The 26,498-nt window shown below is 36.4% G+C and overlaps 1 protein-coding gene across 7 annotated transcripts in view; it reads right to left on the bottom strand.

Annotated features, from left to right (window-relative positions):
* The window catches only part of ARHGAP21 (Rho GTPase activating protein 21), a 151,283-nt gene that overhangs the window by 35,393 nt on the left and 89,392 nt on the right, over window positions 1-26,498 (bottom strand). For 6 of the 7 annotated variants that reach the window (XM_036257079.1, XM_036257123.1, XM_036257105.1 and 3 more), the window contains exons 5-8: window positions 22,356-22,448; window positions 20,864-20,942; window positions 18,000-18,054; window positions 8,878-10,771 (exon numbers count right to left, since the gene is read on the bottom strand). In XM_036257079.1, coding sequence (XP_036112972.1) covers window positions 8,878-10,771; window positions 18,000-18,054; window positions 20,864-20,942; window positions 22,356-22,448 — 2,121 coding nt within the window. Of the gene's footprint in view, window positions 1-8,877; window positions 10,772-17,999; window positions 18,055-19,129; window positions 19,216-20,863; window positions 20,943-22,355; window positions 22,449-26,498 lie in introns of those variants that run through there. The other variant, XM_036257133.1, reaches the window with a different exon arrangement.

The raw sequence follows: 26,498 nt of genomic DNA, 5'->3' as shown, positions 1-26,498 counted from the left end.
CTCCAGCACCCTGGTTCACACTGGTAGCCCCACCCTGGCGACTCCCTGAGGCCCTGCCCTACCCAACTTTCAGGCCTACCCAAGCTGTTGCCACTTGCTTAACCATAGGATTGGCCTGTCTTGGATCCTGCTTCAGGTTGTTCCTAAATTCTTTCAAACAAGCAGCATCTGGTCTCAGCTAGCCCCATACCTCTCATTAAGTAATACACAGAAACAAACCCAGGGAGGCAGCCAAAATGAGGAGACAAAGAAACAGGTCCCAAATGAAAGAACAGAACAAACCCCAAGAAAAGAACTAAGCAGGTCTCAAATGAAAGAACAGAACAAAACCCCAAGAAAAGAACTAAGCAAAATGGAGATAAGCAACCTAACAGATGCTGAGTTCAAAATACTGCTTATAAGGATGCACAATGAACTTAGTGAGAACCTCAGTGAACTTAGTGAGGGCCTCAAGACCATAAAAAAGGACCAGTCAGAACTGAAGGAAGCATAGTCAGAAATGAAGGAGGCATTAACGGAAATAAAGAATAATTTACACAGATTCAATAGTAGAGTATGTAAATCCAAGAAGCAAACCATCGATTTGGAATATAAGGAAGCAAAAAACACCCAATCAGAACAGCAAAAAGAAAAAAGAATCCAAAAAAATGAGGATAGTGTAAGGAGCCTCTGGGACAACTTCAAGCGTGCCAACATTCGCATCTTCGGGGTGCCAGAAGGAGAAGATTGAGAACAAGAAATCGAAAACCTGTTTGAAATAATAATGGCAGAAAACTTTCCTAACTTGGTGAAGGAAACAGACATACAAGTCCAGGAAGCACAGAGAGTCCCAAATAAGATGAACCCCAAGAGGCCCACACCAGGACACATCATCATCAAAATGCAAAAGGTTCAAGACAAAGAGAGAATCTTTAGCAGCAAGAGAAAGGCAGCTAGTTACCTACAAGGGAGTTCCCATAAGGCTGTCAGCTGATTTCTCGAAAGAAACTTTGCAGGCCAGAAGGGAGTGGCAAGAAATATTCAGAGTAAGCCAAACAGAGAAAGACAAATTTCATATGATCTCACTGATTTGTGGAATATAATGAACATAACAGTTTGAGGACAATCCCCTAAGGAGTGGGGAGGTGGGAGAGGGATGAACCACAGAACTTATATGCATGTATGCATGAACAGTGGATATGGACAACAATCTGGGGAAGGGGCAGGGAGGGAAGGGGGAGGGGGGAATCAGTGGGGGAAAAAAGGAGAATCATCTGTAACAAAAATTAATCAAAAAAAAAAAAAGAAATACTCAGAGTGATGAAAAGCAAGAACCTACAGCCAAGATTACTCTATCCTGCAAAGCTGTCATTTAGAATCGATGGCCATATAAAGAGTTTCCCAGACAAGAAAAAGTTAAAGGAGTTCATCACCACCAAAAAGATAAAATATATAAACAAACTAAATGGCAATGAATACATATCTATTGACAATGGAATCTACAAACAAAATGAACAGGCAGAACAGAAACATTCTCATAGATACAGAGAACATTTTGTTGGTTGTCAGATGGGACGGGGGTTGGGGGAATGGGTGAAAAAGGTGAAGGGATTAAGAAGTACAAATTCATTGCTAGACTGACAAACCTCAAAGGGAAAGGGGTTGGAGGGTGGGAAGAAATAAACCAAAGAACTTATATGCATAACCAATGGACACAGACAATAGTGTGGGAAAAGGCGGGAGGGGGGCAGGAGTGGGGAGGAGGAGGGTCAATAGGGGAAAAATGAGGAACATCTGTAATACATTCTACATTCAACAATATATAAAAAAAGAAAAACAACCCAGCTTACCAGCTGATAAATGCTGCAAGTATTCATTTCAAGAAACCCAACATTTACTTAAAAAAAATTTAATGTACCAATTTCATCAATCAATCTGTACAATGATTAATTTTCAAATAAAAGAAGAAAGCTATTGGGAATGGGGAAGACTGAGCAGGAAATCAAGAGGTTTAGATCCTGTCTTGTTTGACTTTGTGAAGCCACTTAATTTTTCTGGATGTTAAATTCATTACCTCTAAAATAATGATATTGGACTAGGATTATCAGAGGGTCAATTCTAGTTCAAGAGGCTGGCAATAATAAATCCACTAAAGGGGTAAAATTATCTGTTTATTTTATGTAACAATATAAAATCCTTCTAGGTTTTCTAAACAAGGGATTTGTTAGGGGGCGTTCGAGGTTTGGATCTATTTTAAAAATGGACAGATGGAGAGCTATGAGTGTAGTTACTGTTGGATCTATTTTCAACATTAAAGAAATAGCTGAAAATCTACTTTAGGAAAATAATTCCATATTATTTATAAATGCAAAGTTTAAAAAAAACATTTTCTCCCTGAATAAATAAGCATAGTATTCTATAAACTATGCTACAGATAAATTTGAAATATTTTAGGATAAAAGCTAATGCTACTATCAAAAGGAAGATAAGCCTGGCTGGTGTGGCTCAGTAGTTGAGCACTGACTGATGCACAAAGAGGTCACTAGTTCGATTCCCAGTGAGACCACATGCCCAAATTGTGGGCCAAATCCCCTGTGGGGGGCATGCAGGAGGCATCTAATTGATGTTCTCTCTCATCGATGTTTCTATCTCTCCCTCTCCATTCCTCTCTCTAAAATCAATAAAGAAAAAAAATTAAAAAGGGAAGATAAATAAGCATTTAAAATCATTCTGTGGTGAACAATTAATAATCTTGGAACAAATACTTATTTAGTGAAAAGATGCCAATTGAAGCTTAGGAAATCTGAGCTAAGAATGGTGAATATTAAATTCAAAATTATTTTTTTAGGCTAAGATTTAAAAGAGTAAAAAAGGCAGGATTTAAATTTAACACACTTTTAGGGCATTGTCAAATAATACGAGATCTGGCACCAGCAGGTTACCAACTCTGTCAGGTACTTACCCACTGAGACCGCAGGCAAAATACTCAACTTTCCCTATCCATAAAGTGGGTTATTTATTCCTGACCTAAATTCCCCACCAGGTTATCATAAGGATTGGCACATGAACTACTTAGTAGGTTATAACTTTTTTTTTTTTTTTTTTAATTATTATATTAAAAATTACCTCACATCATCACTCAAATAATAAAAGCAAAAATCTCTAACAACTATGTATGTTGTCAGATGGGTTACTAGATTTAGTGGATTGATAACTTAGTAAGTTATATGTCTAATCACTGGGTTGTACACCTGAAACTAATATACTGTTGTATGTCAACTCCAATTTAAAAACTATTTAAAAGTAAAAAAAATAGACAAAAAAAGAACCAATGGAATCACAATTTTGGGAAAAGCTGATACATGAAAAGATTATAAGATGACAGAGTACAATTTTACTCTTTATAGATTTATTTTGCAAAAAGATTTGGCATGTGCTTAGTATAACAGAGGTTGGGGGGTGCTCACTGCATACTCCTACAATATCACTGTTGGCATTCAAGACTACAGCTCCCAAACAGAGAAGTTTCTTTTGGGTAAATTTCAGGTAGCTAAGCTCATCTGAATAGACACTGTCACTTACAAGCTTTAAGACTTCTAAATTGGTTAAAAATGGCAGTGCCAATAGACTGCACCAATCTAATTCTATTTCAGTTAGGCTAACACAAGCACACACATATTGGCCAACTTTGGGGTAGAAGAACAAAGAATATTAGAAATATGGCAAAAAAGAGAGAGGGGAAATAAATTTGAGATGAAATCTGGGTATAACTATAACAGCTATATTTTCTTCACATTAATAGTTAAGCATAGTATACATTAATGCACAAAGTCAAGATTGCAGAATACATATTAATACTTGCTATTAAATGTTAAATAACTATGAACTCATTATTTCATTTTGTTTTGTGTTTACATGCAAAAGAAGCTGAAATTTACTTTCAAAACTTACTATGAAGCTTAAAAACTGTATGTGTGAGTGGGTGGGGGTAAACAAAGTACTGTAACTGATATTCCTATTTAAAAACAAACAAAATGGTTTATTTTCTAAATTTTTCTAAATATTGTGACAAAGGAAAATATTAGATGTTAAATGTGTAAAAATGGTGAAAAATTTATTTCTGTAGATACAGCATTAGCTCTTATTATAGATAAGAAAATAAATGAATTAGCTCCATTATCTGATATTTTGGGAATAAAGCCAAGGCACTTAATCATTACTTTTTGCATTAGTGTATGATGTTTTCAAATAACAAAGATAATTTTAAAAATCACAGAATATTCCCTGGCCAGTTTGGCTCAGCAGTTAGAGCATCGGCCTGTGGACCAATTCCTGCACTTTGATTTCCAGTCAAGGGCACATACCTGGGTTGCAGGTTTGATATCAGTCCCAGTCCGGGTCGTTCGAGAGGCAACCAGTTAGTCTCTCTCCCATTAATGTTTTTTTCTCTCTCTCTTCCCCTCTCCCTCTCCCCCTCCCACTCTATCTAAAATCAATGGAAAGATATCCTTGGGTAACAATGAACACACACACATACAAGTCACAGAATATGATGTTCTAGAGTGTGATAATACAAAAGCAAACCTTAATTTCTTTTTTCCTTTGAATTTAAATATTCCATAAAATAGTGTAGAATATAGACCAACATAACACAAAGTGTGTTTCAGGTATATTACAGTGAGATACTCTAAATAAAAAGGATTCATGACAAAATACTTCTGAGAAAAGTTGTACTACATCCTACCAAGAAAATTCACAATATATGCTACATTAATGATTGTGAGAGTCTTATGGTAAACATGAACAAAATTTGTTTAACTATTTAAACCCAGCACTTCTCAATTTATTTGATCACTGTTCATTTCCCTCCCCTTTAACTAAATGGAATTGTGTTCCTGGATAACACTCTGGGAAACTACAATTAGTCTCTTATTCCATTTCAATGCTGGCATCTATCCCACTAAAATATGCATATTTTAAAAAATCACTGGATTGGAAAGAGAAAAATCTATGGATCAGATAAAACTTTAAAGCTCAATAATGAAAGGATTTCAGCCCTGGCCAGTTTGGCTCAGCCGTTAGAGAGTGGGCACATGGACCAGAGAGTCCCGGGTTTGGTTCCTGCTAAGGGCACATACCTCGGTTGCAGTTTGTCTCTGGCCCCACTTGGGTCATGTGGGTGGCAACCACTCGATGTGTCTCTCTCATGTCGATGTTTCTCTCTCTTTCCCTCCCACTCTATCTGAAGATAAATGCAAAAATGTCCTCGGGTGAGGATAAAAACAAATAAATCAATAAAAGGATTTCAATACTTAATTTTTGAACTTATATTTAATGAAATGCTGAAAGTTCTTTCATTGATTGGTTATTTAGCTACTTAACATGGTCATTAGGGCAGGCTAATAAATATAGGAGTAGCCAAAAGTAAGTTTACAGTTGTGAGTACATGAAACAGAGTTTATTCTTATATTATTATTTATTTTTTAATTATTGGACCACTTATTATTATTATAAACCTACCTTTGCCCACTCCTGTATGTTCTTGGACTTCAAGTTTACAGTAAAAGATTTTTAATTAATCAAAGAGAAGATTTTCACAGTAAAAAGGCAATTTATGTTATGCAAAAGAAATATACTTTTTCTTTTTAATTCTCACCCAAGAATTCTTTTTCATTTATCTTCAGATAGACTGGGAGGGAGAAAGGGAAGAAGAGACGGGAAGAGAGGCAGGGAGAGAGGGAGAGGGAGGGAGGGAGAGGGAGAGGGAGAGGGAGAGGGAGAGAGAGAGAGACATCAACATGAGAGAAATACATTGATTGGTTGCTTCCCACACGATCCTGACCAGGGCTGGGAATCAAACTGCAACAGAGGTACATACCCTTGACCAGGATCGAATCTGAGAGTCTAGTCTGTAGGCTGGTGCTCTAACCACTGAGAAAACCAGCCAGGGCAGAAATATACTTTCGATATTATGCTCTAAAAATTGATAAATTCTAAAACTAAATTATTTCCCACACCTTTATTTCAAACAGCATTCAATTTTATAAAAGCCATGAAAACGCTATAAAAACCTAGGAGGCATTTGTGTTGTTCAACCTCAGGGCCTAGAAATTTTTGAGAATGCTTATATCCATGGATAACATTCACAGAGTCAAACATAGTGTAATAAATTCTGTCCCTACTTCAGTTCTTTATTCTACCCTATTGCACTGGTGCTGTAAACTGATATACCGCAGAAATCATAGGCTATCTATTACAGTTCTAGCAGGCACACAGGAAATAAATGGACTACGTAAATATTTCTGTGCTGGGTGACTTTTAAAAGTCACGACTCATTAAACAAAAGATATGCACTAGGAACTATGAAGGAGACTCTAATAAGTACCTAAAGTAGTATCTGATCTAATCAGTGAGCATTTTCACTTTTAATAAAGAAAATTATTTTAATAATTTTTCTAAATCTATATGTACAGAGAACTATATGAATTTTTATTTTATATTTTAGCCAAAGTTTTCTCTTTAATAATATAATTGACTTTTTGATTTATTCCTGCACTTAGTAGTAAGTAGGAAGAAATATTAACATCTATAACTAGCAACTTTTTGGTTATTCTAATATAATCTAATTATTCTTATTAAGTAGGAAGAAATTATGATGCCAGTATTCTGATAAAATCTCATAGGCCTATGAAATACAGCCACAAGTTATAGATCTTATTATGTTTTTAAAAAATCATAAAACAATCATTAAACCTCAGTTACTGTCTATGAAATATCTAGATGATGTATAAGATTTGACCTACAGTAAAGTTCTGTTATTCTCAAGCTTGGCTTTAAGGGTACATATATGAATATGAGTACAAGTTAGGTTGAGATTCCCCACAATATGTACAACTTAAATATATCCTACTTATAAAAAATAAGTCATGTAGAACTTTTTAAAAGCTGATTCTGACAGTATCACCTGAGAGTTTAATAGTTCAATAGCTTTAAAAAATTTCTCTAGAAAAACTGAAATATTACTCAAAGAGAAGCACAATATATTGTCAAATTGTGGAGAACTCTTTATGAACTTATGGGGTAAGGGAGTAACAGTATGGACCTTGGCCTCAAAGCGAGGCCCATACCTCACACAACTCCAGCAGGTGCTCTTCACAATGCATTCTATATAAATGGTGCTCTGTGATGTGGGTGAATCAGAGAAGCCTCTAATCCCTGTCTCTACCACTTATTGTGTGGCTTTAGGGAAGTTATTTAAGGACAGAGAACTGAACAAAAGATCTAAAATGGTGGCTCTCCTGTAGCTTGTTTGTAGCTCAGCAAAGAAACACGTAACAAACAAAATATACAAAATACCCGCTTCTAGGAATATACCCTAAGAAGCCTGAAACACCAGTCAGGAAGAATATATGTACCCCCATGTTCATAGCAGCACTATTTACAATAGCTAAGATCTGGAAACAGCCCACGTGTCCATCAGTAGATGAATGGATAAAAAAGCAGTGGTACATATACACAATGGAGTACTATGCAGCTGTAAGAAAGAAAGATCTCTTATCCTTTGAGATGACATGGAGGGACCTGGAAAGTATAGCAGAAAAAGACAAATACCACATGATCTCACTTATATACGGAATATAATGAACATAACAGTCTGAGGAATATGGTAGACCCAGAAACATGGAAGTAGGGCACAGACTGACATCCCTCAGAAGAGGGGGTGGGAGGGTGGGAAGAGATAAACCACAGAACTTATATGCATGTATGCATGACCAATAGACATGGACAACAAAGCCGGGGATGGGGTGGGGGTGGGGTGGGGAGGGGGGTGCCAATGGGGTAAAAAAAGAGAAACATTTGTAACAAAAAAATAAATAAATAAATTTAAAAAAATATGTCAAATGGAAACAAGTGGTGTGAAGTTAAGTAACATAAGAGGACAGAGAACTGACAGGTTCTGTGTACATGTGTGGGGTACCCATTAGGTAGGCTGGCCAGGAATGGCTGCTTTGTTAGGTAATATGTGAACAGAGACCCATGTACTGAGAGAGGAAGCGTTTGGGAGTATCCCCCAGGAACTGGTAGTGTTAGGGCCCTGAAACAGGACATGCCTGGCAAGTCCCAAGACTGCAAGGCTGGCGTGACTGAAGATGGGGTGCACACACACGTAGACAGGCCATGGGGTCAGAGGTGGAGTCATGTTGGGGGGCAGATCATGGAATGCCTTGCAGGACACTGTAGAATATGTGATTCTATTTTGGGTAACACAGGAAGTAAACAGAGGGCTCTGGTCAGAGGAGTGACATGAGTGGATTTACATTTTGAAACATTACAGTGGCTTCTCTATGAAGAAAATACCTGGGGTGTGTGGGAGCCGAATGAAGATATGTGAAAGGTGTTCTAGATTGGGGTACATGTTTGTAATTTAGGAAATTTTTCCAAATCTATTCCAGAAGTTATTCTAAGACAGTAATTTGACAATGAAGAGGTCTCTTCTTTCAGCTCAAGTAAATTTACAAACAAGCTTTAGAAAGTAAATACCATTATTTATATGAAAGATTGATTACTAATTATCAAAACTGTTCTGCCTCGATTTTGATTCAGATAAATCATCAACTAGGTACAAATTGGTTTGCTGAGTCCTTTGGCCCCAGAAAGTAGAAATTTGTTTCATTTACACAAAAATTAAAAACAGGGACTGATCATGTAAAGTCTAAAAAAATAAAAATAAAAGGAGGGTAAATGTTCACGGCTCTGGTTTTAAGCACAACTTAGGAAATCCAGAACAAATGTTTTAAAACCAGTGTAAACTTTCTGTGCCTGTCAAACTAGAAATAACACTTTGCTAAAACGATGTGTTAAATGTTGGACATATAGCCAGTGACTATAAATGCTCACCTATGAATGGGATGGAAGCCAAGGAGTCAGCGGGTGGACTGGTACTGGAGGCCTTCCTTTCCTCAATCCTTTTTATATGGACCTCTCGGCGGGCGTCGTTAGGCAGCCAGCAGGTCGTGTCGGACCCGGTCTCGTGGTCATTTACGGCCAAGATGTAAGACTGATGCCTTAAAGGCTGCGGTGTTTGGCGACCAGAGGGAGGCTTTTCTCTTAGGATGACAGTTTCTTTATTATCTAAAGTATCTGATTGCTGAATTTCAGCCACTTGTAAATTTAAATCCTGGTTCCTTGGAGTGACAGGTAATTCCACTTCTGAAGTGCCAGAGTTCTCATTCACCTGAGGGGCAGGCTTAACAGAAGCTCCAGACAGACAGGGGGTTTTCCCAGTCTCCACCTGGTGATCGGGGGCACTTTCAGTTCTTAACCGCATCTGCTGATTCAACAGACTGTTTTGATGCAAGTGATTTACTGGTCTTTGGTCTTTGATAGAAACAAATGAGTTCTGGCTAAATGATGGTTTTGTGACATGCACTGAAGGTGCTTTCAGAGAATTGCTTCTGACTTTCACAAGAGGTGACCTGTCCTGTGAAATACCTTGAGGCAGTGACATTCCACAAGTAGTTTGGAAACTTCTGTTTGACTGCAGTGTTTTCAGATCCGGTGGAGTTTTTATGAACGAAGACGCAGATCCCACTGTTCTGCCACTCATCCGCCTATTATCAGAATTAACACTCGGAGCCACAGTAAAACTGGAACCTCGAAAGGATTTATGGATTTCTTGCTGCCTAGGTCTTTCATAAATACCTCGTCTATCGTCCTGCTCAGTAAATCCACTCCACTTGTAAGTCTGTTTTCGGTCTCCATTTGAATCTGGCACTTGACTTTCAGAAGTGACATTTTCTGAGGTTTCACCCTGTCCTTCGATATAATCCCATGAACGAGTTCTATGATTGCTGAAACTAACAGGCGGGGCTGTCAGCGCCCCCTGCGATGCGCTGCGTGGACAAAACTTCATTAACACGGAGTCCTCCAGCCTCTCCTGGGACACACTGCGCTGTCGGATCTGAACGGACTGGGGCACTCGGTCATGAGAGGTGCTGCGGCGTCGTACCTGCAAAGCCGTGCGGTTCGGTACCACCTGGTTATAATCTGTTGTGCTCTGAGATGCTGCCCTTAGACTATCTAATCTTTCTTGAATTGTCCGACAACCCATGTGCAATCTCCTGTTATCAATATATTCTTTGTAAGTTTTATAGTTTTTCCAGTCTATGTGCTGATGGGAATTTGGAGAATAATGATTAACAGATATGGAAGGAGAATCCATAGCTTGAGATCTATTGCTTGAGATTCCTTCTGAATGGCCACTGTAGTTGCCAGATTTGAGTAACATTCCGGAAGATTCCAGTGATCTGGCGCCTGGCGCCTGATGAATTAGATGGGCCGTGGGAACGGATGACAATGGTGATGTGGTTCTGGAGACATTTTTTAGAGAGGGCTGTTCATTGATACCGTACCTCACCTCCTCAGTTCTGTGTGAAGGAACCGTATGGTTGTTTCTATTAGTTAACAAATCTACAACCTTCTCAGAAGGCACAATGACGGTCCTCACACTCTCATTGCAAACACACACTGCTGTGTTTGACTTTGCAACGTCTGTTGGTGATGGAGGCACTTGGATTTCCATTCTATAGGCCCTTCCAGGTTGGGTCAGTACTGGTGTACCGGTCTGCTGTTTGCTGGATGATGAGTCCGGAGGAGATACTTCAGCTGGAGCTGCCATGGCTGAAGGGGCAGATGGCAGCCAGGGATAGCAAACTGGTGGAGGTTCAGGGATATTGCGGGCATTGCCACTGTAGGCTTCATTGCCTTTCAGGTAGGCATCTTGAGAATATGCCTACATGTAAACAAAAGAAAAGTGTCACTAAAAATTCATTAAAAGAACAATAATTCCCATTCTGACAATGCACAACTTTATCTTACTGTGCCCTGCCTTGTTCCTGAATGACACACACCAGAGCATGCATGCAAACACAACATGAGAATGTGCCACACATTTAGGAAAAGGCTAGGTTCTCAGAAATCAAATAAATTGTAGACTGTGCAACAAATAAGAATTGCAATTGCCTATTTTCTCAAAGGATCAGAAACACACCAAAAAATTTCCCCCACCAATCAGATATAGCCAGACTGCTTCTAAAATTTTCCCCATTCAAGTTTTATGATTTTTCAGCAGTCGACAGGTTGAACGGCTGTCTAATAAATCTCAGCAAAAGAAGATTTTGATCTTTTGCCAGAATAGAGGTGAAAATATTATAAGTCTTAACCAAACTCATTTCTATTTTAAGCACTACTGCTATCATAAATTAGATAATAGAGGTGAAAATATTATAAGTCTTAAACAAACTCATTTCTATTTTAAGCACTACTGCTATCATAAATTAGATATTTTGATTAATGATTACTGAGTCCTAAAAAATAATCAATTTTGATAAATCGGCTCTTTCAACAGCCATGCTAAACATTTTAATATTTAAAATAAGAATAGGCATGTTTAAGAAAGTAAGCACATACATTAAAGGCATAAAAATGTAAAAATAAAGGCAATTCACCTTTCTGTATATAATTCTTATTTTGTATTTTAAGCTAATGCAAAATTATACTGTACAAATTTATTTGGTCTCTTTCACTTGTTATAAGGATATATTTCTCTATTTCTAACAGGCAGGCATGCAGCTCAAATTATTTTTTTATCAACTATTTGTAAAATTACCTAGAAATATTTTTTTAAAACTTAAGAACTGAAATTAAAAACAGAGTCTTAAAAACAGAGCTAACCGATGCAACTCTGGACTGTTTAGCATCTCAGACGGTTAGGTGTGGTATCATATTACATATCCTCCCCTAATCAAAACAAGCTGAATTCAAGACTATCATCATATCCTGTCTTTGCATTAGATAGCTTGCAAAGCTCAAGCGCAGCCACAAACATAACATCACAGCAAAGTACTAAGGAAAGAGAGAGGGTAAGATATTTAAAAAATACAAATGCAGATAAATATCATGTTTTAATACCAGTTATGCACAGGATACAAAAACAAACAAACAAACAATAAAAAATAAAGAAAACCATTACCACAAACACATTCTGCAAATTAGTAAGATTAACACTATGGAGGGATTTCTCTAAGCAAACTTACAGTTTTAATCAATTGGTTTATTACAAATCTCTACCAAACATGACTTAAAAAGCAAGGAAATGGCTTCTGTGCATTTCTTACCAGAGCAGTGACATCCTTTGTAAATTGTAGCTAGCAGAAAATAGGAAAACATAGTAGAAGCTGCTTACTGATATAAAGACAGAATCATGTTGTCATATTGATGCTGGAAACAGCAAGCTAAAAATACATCTATACTGATTTCTCTGGAAGGTACCAAGAGAGGTAAAGGGCAGTGAAGCATAAAGAATAACTTCAGTATTCTTCTGAGCATCTTTTTCTCAGGCTTTTATCTGGTGCTCATTTGATTTGTCCACCATTCTTGAAAGCAAAATACATCTGGTGACATGCGTTCCTAACCGATATTTTCTTGGATTGGCACTGCTGTCTGACAGTGTGCTACAAAGCTTCCCTTCCACAAGAGCAACATTGATGTCTCTCATTTCCCCTGAGCTTCTTCCATCTCTGCTTCCAGATGACGAAACCAATGCTCTATTATGCATTTAAAATAGTACAACCTCCTCCTTCCCCTGTAAATCAGAGCATAACCACAAGCAGTCAGCTGACTGCAGCTGCCTTTACACTATTATTTGGAAAAAAGGAATGACTTTCATTAAACAGGTTTCACTCAAAAATTAAGATCTTTCAACGCTGCACCTTTTGCCCTGTTTTATTATGGAAATAATGACTGAATAGACAAAAGATACTTCTTCCAGATTAATCCACTTTTATAATGAATATTCTAAAACATAAACTTAATTGCAATGAGAAATTAAGTAGATAAAAGAAAACACGCATGCTGTAATAGTTTTAATGCATGAATACACAGTCAATCAAAAATATCTTTTGGATGTGTGCACCGACACAACAACAAACCTATCTTTGTAATGCTGACTACATTCACACCAATAATTTTCCATGACAGAAAAACGGTGGCTGGATGAGTGGACTCTCTGATACAGTATTTCCCACAGTGTTTTTGTGCAATTTTGTTAGGTAACACCTGAAAGGGGTTGGTGGGGAGTGTTCTCTGTGGTCAGTGATATAGGGAAAGGTTGGCTGGCAAGTTTCTTGACTTCTCAAAACCTCTACTACATTAATGTACAATGTAAATCTCAAAAGAGAAATTACAAACTTCTTTGGCCAGGGAGCCCATTTTTTCTAGGGGTTTTACATGATTAGAAATTCTGCCAGAAAATGCTGTTCTAGAACTAATCATTTAAAAATACCTCCTTTATTCAAATTTGGGAGAGGAATCTTTTAATAATAGCAGTGGATGACTGGAACTACCAAATATTTGAAAATGTATTTGGCATACTTCAGACATTGCCAAGATGCAACCCTAAATACGAACAGTCTATGTTCACGAGTACCCATCTCTATGTAAAGTTAATCCAAATGGGTCATGAATTAACAGTGGACTGAGTAAACAGAATGTTTTACACATACAGACTATCTAGTGTGAGCAGACATACTTGCAATTATAATTCATTCAAGAGCATTATTGAATTTAATCACATATTCTCTCAGTTCATAAACACTAAAACCCTTGTTTACCACCTATCTTTCTATCTATCTAAAAGTTCCTCATTCTCATAAAGTTTGGGAGCCAATACCATTCAATTAACATCCCTGGGGAAATTAACAGTGCCCTACAGCCACTACCAATTAGTACGTGCTCCAGGTGGGTCGTGGACATACCTGGGATAATTCTGGAACTTCTATGGCTATTCTGAGAGGTATGCTACAGACACAAATTGGCTTCAAATAAATTTAGGGAAGCAAATTAGGAATAGACTATATGCATTTTAAGGAATCTCCTTCTCCCATGATGCCACCAAGTGTTCCCCTAGAAAGCAAACTCCTACTAAGGAATGTGTTAGACTCCTTCAGGGAGGAAAGTGTTCATCAGGGCCGGGGCAAACACTGGGTGGGTCATCTGAAATGAATTACAACGTGCAACTCTTTGAGGTGAACATGGAACACATTGATAAGGTTTTATATTCTGGGAACAAAACTGCAAACTCTGTAACTTGCTCACGAGTGTGACTGTGGAACACTTCCCCTTCAGTGCTTGGTTAACAAGTGCCAAGTCTTTCATTGAGACATCATGGTCTGACATACCAATATTTTAATAAATAAAAATGTATTATTTAACATCAACAATATAGATTTTCATTACATGTACAGTGCCTAACAGAAACTAAATAATCCTATAATCCTTTAATTTAGTTTAGGAGAGTTGCATCAAAATCACTATTACCATACCTATGATACTTATGCTATCTAGTAAATGATAAAAACAAACAAGAAAACAAAACCCTGCAGAATACATAACTGATAAGAGAAAAATTCCTGCCTACCATTTCACTTTAACAGACTGATTTATTAATTTAATGCTATTATCTATGATAAAAGCAAAAGTAACTGTGTGTCTGTACAGTAAAATACATGCCAACCAAGCCATAGTGGAGTGTGGGAGAAGGGGATGGTGTGGATATTTTATACGTTTCTAAACTATATGAAACTCTTCTAACAAGCATGTACTCTTCTTGTATTATGTAAAATAGATTTTTAATGAGAACAAAGTAACTGCTACAAACTTGCCAAATGTGAAAAATCTCACCAGAATTCCTACTCCTGTTTTTCTTACTCCAAGCAGGACAACCTAGATCCACACTTGACCAATGGATATCTTATTTTAAGTAGAATATTCTACAATTATAAAACATACTAAATGATTTTTCTGAAAGTAATTATTTTCTTTCTATTACAGTTTCTATTACAGTTCATTGTTATTTTGTATCAGTTTCAGGTGTAGAGAATAGTGTTTAGACAATCATATACTGTCCAAAGTGTTCCTCCCACTATTTCTAGTACCCACCCGGCACCATACATAGTTCTAATAAATCTAAACACCCTGGTCAAACAGTAGACACACCCAAGAATCTCAACAGCTATCAGACCTGATCAACCTAAAATTTAACTTTGAGTCCATTGAGCCAAGTGCTTAACAAAATATATTGAGATATCCACTAAAAAGAATGCCAAGAATAAATTCTCCTATCATTAATCTATTCAAGAAAGAATACTATTTAGCCAGCATCACTGTTTAAGTGATTTGATGGGTGACAGCTAGTTCATTCACACACAGGTTTGAAGAAGGTAACAAAACCATTTTGTGTGTGTGTGTGTGTTTAATGAAACAGGAAATGCTTTTTATTTTGTAACAATACCTTACAAATATGAACCTAAGATATCACAGTCTAAAATATCATTATAAAATACTGTCAATGTGAATAACATGAATGTAATAATATTCATATCGGTAATCTATAAAATATATGTCAGTTTAAAAAATGAGGCCATTCGCCCTGGCCAGTTTGGCTCAGTGGTTAGAGCGTTGGCCTGCGGTCCAGAGAGACCCGGGTTCGGTTCCCGCTAAGGGCATGTACCTCGGTTGCAGTTTGTCCCCAGCCCTGGTTGGGTCGTGCGGGTGGCAGCCACTCGATGTGTCTCTTTCACATCGATGTTTCTCTCTCTCTCTTCCTCTCTCTCCCTCCCACTCTATCTGAACAAAAAAATGGAAAAATGTCCTCAGGTGAGGATTAAAAAAATAAATTAAAAAAAATGAGGCCACTAAGTACAGAAATATTATGACCAGCACTAGTTAATAACATAATGAATTATTCTTAATTTTAGTTCATGTGTTTCAACATTCTATCACTGTCATGTCAGTTATGAAACCTATTATTATATAGCTGTCTTTATACAAGTCAAATTTTAAACCAAACTACATTTTCTCTGTCACCTCTCAAAGATGAGCTGGGCACCCTTAGAACAAGGTGGTCCATACATCACTTCAGGAACAAAATTCCATGGACACCCAACCTGCCGTTACCCAAGCAAACATACAAATTATCATAGACTTTCCTCCCTCACGTATATAAATTTTACAGTGGCTGTGAAAACGTTTATGTTTACTTTTTCTTTATGATAAATATTCAACCTCACAGGAACAAATTCATCTTTAAAAGCATATACTTTAGGTATCAGATTTAAGATCAACATAAATCTTCTGTTACAATGTACCGGACCCTTTACTGATGAACCTTGAAGACCTGTATACTCATGTCACCCCAGTGAACCAATATTTCCTTTTGTTTGCAACACTTTGTATTTTACTTTTATTTTAAATGTATTGATCTTAAATATAACAAGACAGACTAATTAACCTAATTTTCCACTGATCACACCATTAGAAAACAATTCCTTCCACCACTGCTGCTCATCATCAACCGCACAGCAGGCTGGGGCGGAGATCCTGCCTTTCCTGCCTTCCCTGGGCATTCAGCACAGTGCCAGCCACTCTGAAATGTGCACTGTTCGAAATCATGTCCAACCAGCACCTTCACTTTGGCAAGGAAAGCGTCTACTGAAGATGACAAAACAGTTCTGTTTTGGGAGTGCATTCTGTCTTTGCGTCATCAGAATGCAAGGAGAGTTCCAGGTAAAGCTTTCCCTATCATCTGTCTATACTCTCCTAGTCCTCTGTTTAAGGGGGGCACCAGGGGAGGCCCCTATTTCTTTCTTATCTAGTGACTCCCATCGCCTGCAGTGGCTATGTCCGCTACTGTCTCACTCTGTGGAATCATCAGGGTAGGAACTCTACCACTAGCTCTATAAGCCTGGGAAAATTGCCTTGGATAGTTGCACCTTCCTTGCTGAGGCCCGAACCCCAACACAACTGTGCACTTAAGATGGGTAATCTGTTATCAGTAAAAAGCCATTAACAAATAAAATCAACAGGCCTTGAAAACACAAGATTGAGCTCCATGGGTTTCAGTTCATTTTATTTACATGTCAGTGAGTAAGTTGAATCATTAGAATCCGCTTTAGTGAATTTTTGTAAAAACAAAAGTTTGCAGAGGATTATTTAGGACTTTTGTTGAGCTAAGTTCAAACTAATACCTTACAAATGAAAAACATTACTTCACCATTTCCACTCTCACCACAAAGATTCTATAAGTTCCCCATTTTCTTGAATAAGAAAAAAACCAACTATTCACTAAAAGGAATTAAAAAAAAAAAAACTTTAGTGGCTACTGCCATTTCCTAGATCTAATTGTTAGCTTTTAGTGTATAACTTAAACAGTTTTGTTCATGCTGTTTTATTCCACAGAACTGCAAAGCTAATTGAGGAAGAAAATTAGTTTCCTAAATAAAATTTATGTATTTTATCATCTTTTTACTTTCAGCTATATTTAAGCTCACTAAAGGAGGAAAGTATTCCATTCCATTTATTTTCTTTCTAAAAATGAGAAAAATACTTTAAACTAAATGCTAAAGTTTTCAATTAGTTTAATTTTCTCTCAAAGACCGTAATACATGTTTCCCTTAAATTGTAAATTCATTTATTGTGAATATTACTAATGGGATGAATTTATACTGTTAAACAAAACTGCTTGCTAAGTTAATTTACAAACAGTAATATGCACTGGAAAATTAAGAAATGGCTTTCATACAATTTCTCATATTAGGGGGAATAAAGATTCTACTTCTTGAGGCTATGTATTTACACCCTGAGGTTTGGCTTTTGGTCAGACAGCTACCTAGAAAGCAACACTGGGGTCAATGCTAAGGTTCTCATCCCAAATGACAACAGTAAGAAGAGTTCTCTGTGGAATCAATAACACCTTTTCATGTCACTTAATTATAAAATATTGACAATGGTCTTTTTGTCCTTTTGTAAAATGTGGAGAATTCCAGACTCTGATAATTGAATGAGTGATTTTTTCCTTATATTTTTTTTAAAAAGCAATCTACCTCCTCTTTAAAATCTCTTTAAACGATTTTTATTAACACTCATGACTGAAAACAATTTATATTTGAATAAATAAAACTTACCACTTGCAGAATATCTTCATCTTTTGGCATAACACTAAGTTCTAATGTTGTATCACTGAAATTGAGTGTAAGAAAGACATAAAAGAGCATTAGTTAGTGCAGAAGTATTTCTTAAACTGCTTAAGAGTTTAAGTTTTGGTTTTTAAAAAATCTTTATTTTCTTAAATCTAAATCATTAAAATGAAATGAGGTCACTTTTACATATATGCTAATTATGTATAAAAAGAGCACCCTGCCATATAGTTGAGGTGTTCATAGTCAATCAAGATTTCTTTATAATTTAATTTAGAAACAAAGTATATTAATTATATTAAATAGTCCTGGAACAAAATTCATCAGTACGTATATAATTTGTTATTATTTTACTTCAAGTAACAACAAATCTCATATTTTTAGCACATAGTCTCACAATCAAATTAAAAGTACATTAACATAAAACTAACCAAAGAATCCTCACATTTAACATTTTAAGCAATATTAAGCATTCTCATTTTGAAATGTTTTCTTTTGGCCTCAGAAGTAAAGAAAATCAGAGTTCGCTATCACAACTTATTTTTTTATTTTCTTATTGATTTTACTGAAAGAAGAATGTGGGGTGGGGGAAGTGATCTACAATTTATTTTTAAAAACTATAAAGCATTTCAACTACTGTATTTGCTTTCTGCTTCGATTGAATTTTAGAGCCTTTATAGGAACACTCAAAGTCTCTCTCTCTCTCTCTCTTTTTTTTTTTGGTACCGTAAATTTCCTGTTCAAAATGACAGACAGTTTCTCTACACTTCAGAAAGTTCAAAGGGGTAAATTATACTGAGCAATGTGACCTGGAATTGCATTTATATAAGGCAAGGAGTGTGATGCTGTCCCCATAGAGTGCTTTAATACCTAATCTGACAACATCAGATAGACTTTTCCCTAGTACAATCAAGAGATTAAAAAACAATCAAACAACAATAAAAGAAAATCTACTAATTTACTAGTGTCTCTTTTTGATAGATTTGAACCCTTATCTGGGGGTTTATAAATGCTAAGAGAATAGAAAACCAGTAAGAACCACAGGTTCAAATAAATGTAACTAGTAAAGTATGTAGGTCCTTGTATTTCAATATTTAGAGTTGGTAGAAAATACATACTGATGTTTAGATAAATTCTTCTGCAAGGGCACATTGTTACATTAATACACTGCAGAATCTCAATGGCTTTGTGCTGCATTTTCCATTTGCTACCAACTGCAGATAAAAGGAACACAATTTTTAAAAAGAAAATAGGATCATGAAAAGCAGTATTTCTCTATTTTTCAAAGTGCTTTATTGGTTGAAAAATTAAGAATGTCACTTCATCTGAATGATGAACTGCACCAATAACAAAAAAATTAATGTGGATTTTAAGGAAAAAGATTATGTTACAGTCACTTGGAAAATCCTATTTTTAAAGAAGAGGTGTTAACAAATACACTAAATGTCCTCAAATTACAGGCTAACAAAAGATACTGGTTTATTTATGATGATCTAAATTATTTTAAGTAAAAGAAATTTGGAGTGGATCTCTCCACTGCCTCTGGAGACTTTAAAATGCTTCACCAGTCCCCACGTCTCCTCAATACTCTCTGATCAATTAGCATCACTGTAAGAAATACCTAGAATTTAACACTGGAGGCTGGATCTAAGATTTGTTTTCTTTAAGAATGTCATTATATATTAAAAGCAGTAAGAATACTGAGATCAATAAGTCATGATCACATTATCTAATTGAAAAAAATGACAATATATTACGGAATTTGCGTAAATAACAGATTCTAGTTTTAGACATGGTTACAGGAGCTTAATTATCATATTCATAAAATAAAAAACTTCAATTTAATCACAGACAGGTGGGTAAGACAAATATAAGACAATATATAATCCAAAAGTTACTATATTTGAATCTGGGAAGAACCTCCTACAATAGTGATGATCTGGAATTTGAACCCCCCGATTCATGCCTATTCTCAACAGAAATTCAATATGGTAACTTCTCTGGCTTTCATTCTTTATTTGTAATTTTTAAAAAGTTTCTAGCTGTGTGATAGAGACAAAGAGAGTAGGACTAAGTTATACTTGAGGTCCAACAGAGAGTCACTCTACAAATATTCATTTACCTTTAGAACTCAGAATTCTATCATTGTGTAGAAGGCAGGCAAATGGATTAAAAGAGAATTTCTTGCTCTCTTGGTTAAAACAAATGAATAAATTTGAACCAAGAATATAATTCAGTAAGATATTTAAAGATAACTTATCTTACTAAGAGGTTTATTGTTTGTTTGCTTGCTTTTAAATATGTTGTTACTGATTTGAGAGAGAAGGAAGATAAGAGGGAGAGACAGAAACATCGACAGGCTGCCTCCTGCACGCCCCCTACTGGGGATAGAGCGGAAAACCTGGGCATGTGCCCTGACCTGGAACCGAACTGACATTTTAGGGCATGGGATGAGGCTGAACCAACTGAGCCACACCGACCAGGGCAGTAAGAGGTTTTAAAAACCAGTGATGTGTTTATTTATTTATATATTTATTATAAACAAATGAACATTTGTTACTTCAAATAAAAGTGGGAAACTTAAAGAAAACCAGAAGTGTGTGCCTCTTAGACTCTAAAGTTAAATTTTAATCACAAATTTGATAAAATTGTCAAAGCAAAGCTACCAACTAAGCTACCCTCAGGCGTTTCTTCCTGGCAACTCTCAAGTGTGTTATCCACTCTAAGAGTGAGTTCTACATCTCCATATCAGATCAATTCCCTTCAGGAGCACAGCATTGTAGTCAATCTGCTTCTCCATTCACTCATAAAACCCATCTTTGGCGAAATTAATCATATTTCAAGAATCTTACCTGTTCTGAATTAAAGCAATTACTTGGGAATAGGTCTTTCCAATAACACTTTCTCCATTGACTTTTATAATTCGGTCACCTTCAAAGAAGATTTAAAAAAATCACATGAGGAATTCCTAAAGAAAGTCACTTTTGAAATATGTCTTGAGTAATACACTTGTTTTTTTTAATATCCTTGTTCATTAAAAATAAATCTAAATTTTAATATATCTGGCTTTTTATGAAATATAGCCATGTTAAATAAGAGTTCCAGTCACTGGTGAATTTAGACACCTCAAAAGGTTCAGCCATACTATTTATGGCTCTATGAGCTATTTTCTGAGTTGCAGTTTTCCTTTTTACCCTGTCATTTGTGAGAGAGAGACATTATTCAATAGATTAAACAACTGATTGTTTTAGTACCTCAGTGCCCTAATGCTATCCAGCTGATTTACCTGTAGTATTCTCCCCATCTATTTAATTTATTGATTAGTGCTGTATGACAGAACTTAAATATGGGCATGCACCTGGCTCAGATATTTATATATATTAACATGAACTTCCTTTTAATAGAGAAATAGACATTTGGATTACTCAGAAAAACTCAGGGCTATATAAAGGAAAGGACAGGGAGGCAAAAGTGGAATAAAGGAAAAAATGACTTTTGTATGTGCTTATCACAGTGTCTCCATTTAATTTCCTCAACTTTGTGAGGCTTAGAAGATGATAGGTGATACCTTCTAGGAAACAGAATCCCATATGTGCACTGACATGCAATTATATATACGAATAATATTGAAATTAGGCTTTAATTATAATGAAAGAAGTAATTAATTAAAGTAGGTAATAAAGGTAGGTAACAGTGCATCTTAATGAATTGTGGTGATAATCCTATTAATATTTGATAATGTCTGTAGCTGAAAAGACAGTTTTTTACTAATACCCATTTTAAATCATTTCATATTCAAAAACAAGAGAAAAGAAAAACTATTTCAGTGTGTGCATTAATGTAAATGGAATCGCTTAGTTTTTATTAAAATCACAAATCATAAAACAGGTCAGAACAAATAGCTATCAGACTATATCCACTGATACCTAAAGATTTAAGCTACTTTTTGTGGTGCAAATTAACTAGTTCAGATCAATTACTTTCAGTTTGGAGATTCAATAAAATTATTTCAATTATGTCAACAAATACCTTCATCATTTTCCTATTTTGTAATCCTTTGCCGAAAAGAAATGTGTGTGAAATAGATTCTATAAAAGATCCTCCAAGAGTCCTGTTATCTGAGAGGTAACCAAAACCACACACAGTTTATAACTTACATTAAGTTATTTCTGTTCAAACCCATTCATTTGGGTACCAAGAAACAAACAACTAGGTCTCAGAAAGCAGTAATAGTAGATGTGAAGAAAAAGGAAGAAACATACAAAAAGATACTAGAAAAAATACGGAAGAAAAAAATGGAGTATAGAAAAAAATTGAAAGGTGTTGTTTAAAGAATATCAGCACCTGTGCATAATCCAGCCTGGTAAGCAGGCCCTCCCTCTTTAACCTGCTTAACAAAGATGGTATCCATTGGCTCCAAACGGTTTCTTTGTTTTCCTGAGGGAGAAAAGAAAAGCCCAAACAGTTTTACTTCACAATGTTTTATTAAAATACCAAAATGTAAAATGAAATTTAATTGAAACAATTAAGCAAAGATTTTGAACAAAGTATTAAATATATAGCCTGAATTTGGAAGCTGAAATAATAATTTAGGGGTTTTCATGAATTCAAACATTTATTTTGCTTCTTCCATAAGACAATCACCACAATAGTAATATTTTCTACTTACTGGGCACATTCTGTATGTAAATTACTACACTAAGTACTGTATACACCTGAGAGTAATTTCCATAGCAAGTAGGTATTACTACCACCACTGCATAAAAAGAGGAAACTGAGGCTCAGGGAGATTAAATGAATTCTCCAAGGTCACACAGTTAGATTACACAGGCCATACTCATTATCGCTGTTTTAAAATTTTATCTTTACTGTTGCAAATATTACAGATGCCCCCCTTACCCCCCATTGCCCCCCTCCACCCCACTCCCACCCCATGACAATGAATAAGGCACAGTCCTTCCCCTTTAGGGATTCTGGTGGGAAAGAGACACACAAAGGCACTGTGGTGTAAGAAACACACCGTCCTGACAAGGAGGAGCACACGATCACCTCTGTGAGTCAAGTATTTCACAGACTGCTGTCTATGAACCATCTGCAGTAGTAATATCGAAGGTGCTCGCTAAAAATCAATGTCCCGGGGTCCGATCAAAAATCTGCTGTGATAACAAGTTTTCCAGATGACCTTTACACAAACTAATATTGAGAACTAACAGTTTCAGTAAAATAGAAGCCAAGGAAAAATTCACAGATAAAAGGACATTTAAACCAAATGATAAGAACCCCGGTTAGTAGTGTGGGGGAGCAAAAAGAGACAGTGGTTCTTAAAGAGGGGTCCCAGACCACCAGCATCACTGTCACCAGGGAATGAGTTAGAAGTGCACATTTGTGGACCCCACCCTAGCTCTACTGAATTAGAAACTCGGGTGACCGTGAAGCATACTCGTTTGAGAACCACAGCCCTGGCCTTAAAGAATGTAACAACACATGCATGGAGTGATATAATACTACTGGTTAAACAGCAGCGCTGGGCAGAAAATGACTGCATCTCAAATGTGAAGCATTCACAATGACTGCCATATCAAACTGATTTTTACCATGGCGTATCACAAAGGTGGCTCAAAAGAAGTTTCCCAGTAAAGGAACATTGATCAGTAGCTCCACGTACATCTTTAGCTATTTACTCTGAAAGAAGTCCTCCTAATTAGTGAACGACTAACTCAACTACTAAAAAAGCAACATGGTTTAGTGAAAATTGCTTGAGTTTTAGAAGCCAGTAGACATGGATTCAAATCCTTACTTTGTCACTCAAGAGTCCAATTGTAATTAAGTAAACTTTTTAACTTAAAGAAATTATTAGTTTTTCTTCTATAATTTAGATCATTACTCTCTGTTTTTATACTCAAGGATTTCTACAAAGACTAAATGAGTTAACCTGTGAACGCCCTCAGCATGGCATGTAATTAGAGTAATTCCTCAGTAATTGTGTATTTTTGCATGTGGCTTCAACGAGGATGAATGTCTCAGTAATTAAAATTTTGAACGGTTATAAAAACACACTTGCAAAATATCTCCTCCAATTTTATATACTATAAGTCTACATTAAATATATAGTAGATATCTTCCCAAAGAAACTTCATACAGCCTCCTCTCTATATTCAGATAACATAAAAATATTTTGAATCCCTTGTCACTTCTGATTAGCTATGACAGACAGCCATGACTACTTTCTCCTTGAGTTTTGAAGGAAAAAAGAGCTAATATTAATTAAATTCCTACTACACAGAAGAATGTCCTAATTCTTAAAATACTTAGGGACTAATTATATCTGCAACTTAATTTTCAAATGGTTTGGAGGGGGAAAAATAAACCAAGATACCCACACACCCAGACGCACACATGGGTAAAGCAAACACAGCAATGTGTTAATTGTTGAATCAAGACAAACATCACAGCCCTGGCCGGTTTTGCTCAGCGGTTAGAGCATCAGCCTGCGGTCCAGAGAGACCTGGGTTCAGTTCCCGCTAAGGGCGTGTACCTCGGTTGCAGTTTGTCCCCGGCCCACGTTGGGTTGTGCACAACCACTTGATGTGTGTCCCTTTCACAGAGATGTTTCTCTCTTTCTCGCTCTCCCTTCCACTCTATCTGAACAACATATGGAAAAATGTCCTCGGGTGAGGATTTTAAAAAAAAAGACAGACATCACTGCTGTACTTTGAAAAGGGTTTTGTAAAAAGTTGGGGGAATTTTCCTATATATGCCATGCTTTATTTTCCTTCATAGAAGTTATCCTTCATTCATTACCTAAAATTAATTTTTATTTGCTTACATGTTTTTAGTCTCTCCCACTAAACTGAAGAGCAGGGATTTTGTCATGTTCCCTGATATCCATGACACCTACGACAAAACTTGACACGGAGCAGGCATTCCATAAGTAATTATTCAATTAATGAATATATTTTATTATCTACTTTAAGTCTTACAAGTCTTCGAGATAGGCATTATGACCCTAATAGCACCACTGTACTGAGGAAGAAGCAGAGACGACCTGCCAAGAGACAGAGCAGGGAGCGGAACCCAGTTTGGAATCCGAACATGGTGCTCCATGCTGCTTCAAAAGGAACTGACTACTTACTCATCTTGTCCAGCTTTACTGAATACAAGTAGACAGTACACTTACAAGTAATTCCAAAGGATGCAAATACTTAATTCTAATCAGCCTAGGTCCCTCTGTGGCTACCTACACATTCACAACATTTGGCTTTAGGGAAACCATCTATTTTTCTCTTGGCTAGAGATTTGAGGGCTGAATATATTTTGTTGTGTCAAGGCACTGCTTTCATAAAAAGTTTTATATAATAAAAAAGAAGAAACATTTTTTTCTTATGAATGTCTTCTAATCTGCTGTGTCCCAAAGGAGGTAACACCAGACCTACCTTTAAAAATACAAAATGACCCTGGCCGGTTTGGCTCAGCGGTTAGAGTGTCAGCCTGCGGTCCAGAGAGACTCGGGTTCGGTTCCCGCTAAGGGCACGTACCTCGGTTGCAGTTTGTCCCCCGGCCCTGGTTGGGTTGTGCGGGTGGCAACCACTCAATGTGTCCCTTTCACGTCGATGTTTCTCTCTCTCTTTCTCCCTCCTGCTCTATCTGAATAAAAAATGGAAAAATGTCCTCGGATGAGGGTAAAAAAAAAAGAAATACAAAATGTTGGCCTGGCTAGTGTGGCTCAGTGGTTGAGCATCGACCCATGCACCAAGAAGTTACTGGTTTGATTTCCCGTCAGGGCACATGCCCAGGATGTGGGCCAAATCCCCCATGGGGGGCATGCGGGAAGCAGTCAATCGATGTTCTCTCTCATTGATGTTTCTATCTCTCTCTCCTTCTCTCTTCCTCTCTCTCTAAAAATTAAAAAAAAAACAAAACTTTTTTTAAACAGAAGTGATGTAATCCAAAATAATTTGGTTCCAAATTCAGTAAAGGACATACTAATTTTGCAATGACTACTTGTGTAAAAAAAAAAAAAAATGACACTTTGCCATTGAAAAATCTCTCAATACACTATGCCTGAAAATATATGAGTAGACTAAATAAAATATGGAATAGACTAAAAAAAGGCCAATCCTATAGCAAGCCCTATTGTATCTACTGTGAGTTATAGTTTTGATTCTTGTTTTTGGGCTTTCCTTTCTGGACTTTCTCCAAAATTCTGACTTGCTATTACTATCCACATATTATCCAATTATTTCTGTACCACAGAAAAAAATTCCCATAAATATCCTTTAATTACAGGCAGGTTCACTAAGAAACTGAAGACTTCTCTTCAATTTCTGTATTCTTTGACTCCAAGTTTTTAGTTAAATACGTGGCTCATTAATTTGAACACTGTCTTCTTTCTAATATTTGTTCTCCACAATTCTGCTGGAACGGGAAATCAGTGGTACCAAATTTAAAGTGTGTTATTCAATCGCTTGTGTTTTTATTTTTTGTAAT

Source organism: Molossus molossus, unplaced genomic scaffold (genome assembly GCF_014108415.1).
Source record: "Molossus molossus isolate mMolMol1 unplaced genomic scaffold, mMolMol1.p scaffold_m16_p_1, whole genome shotgun sequence".
Classification (NCBI taxonomy): domain Eukaryota; kingdom Metazoa; phylum Chordata; class Mammalia; order Chiroptera; family Molossidae; genus Molossus; species Molossus molossus.
This window is presented reverse-complemented; position numbering and strand designations above follow the sequence as displayed.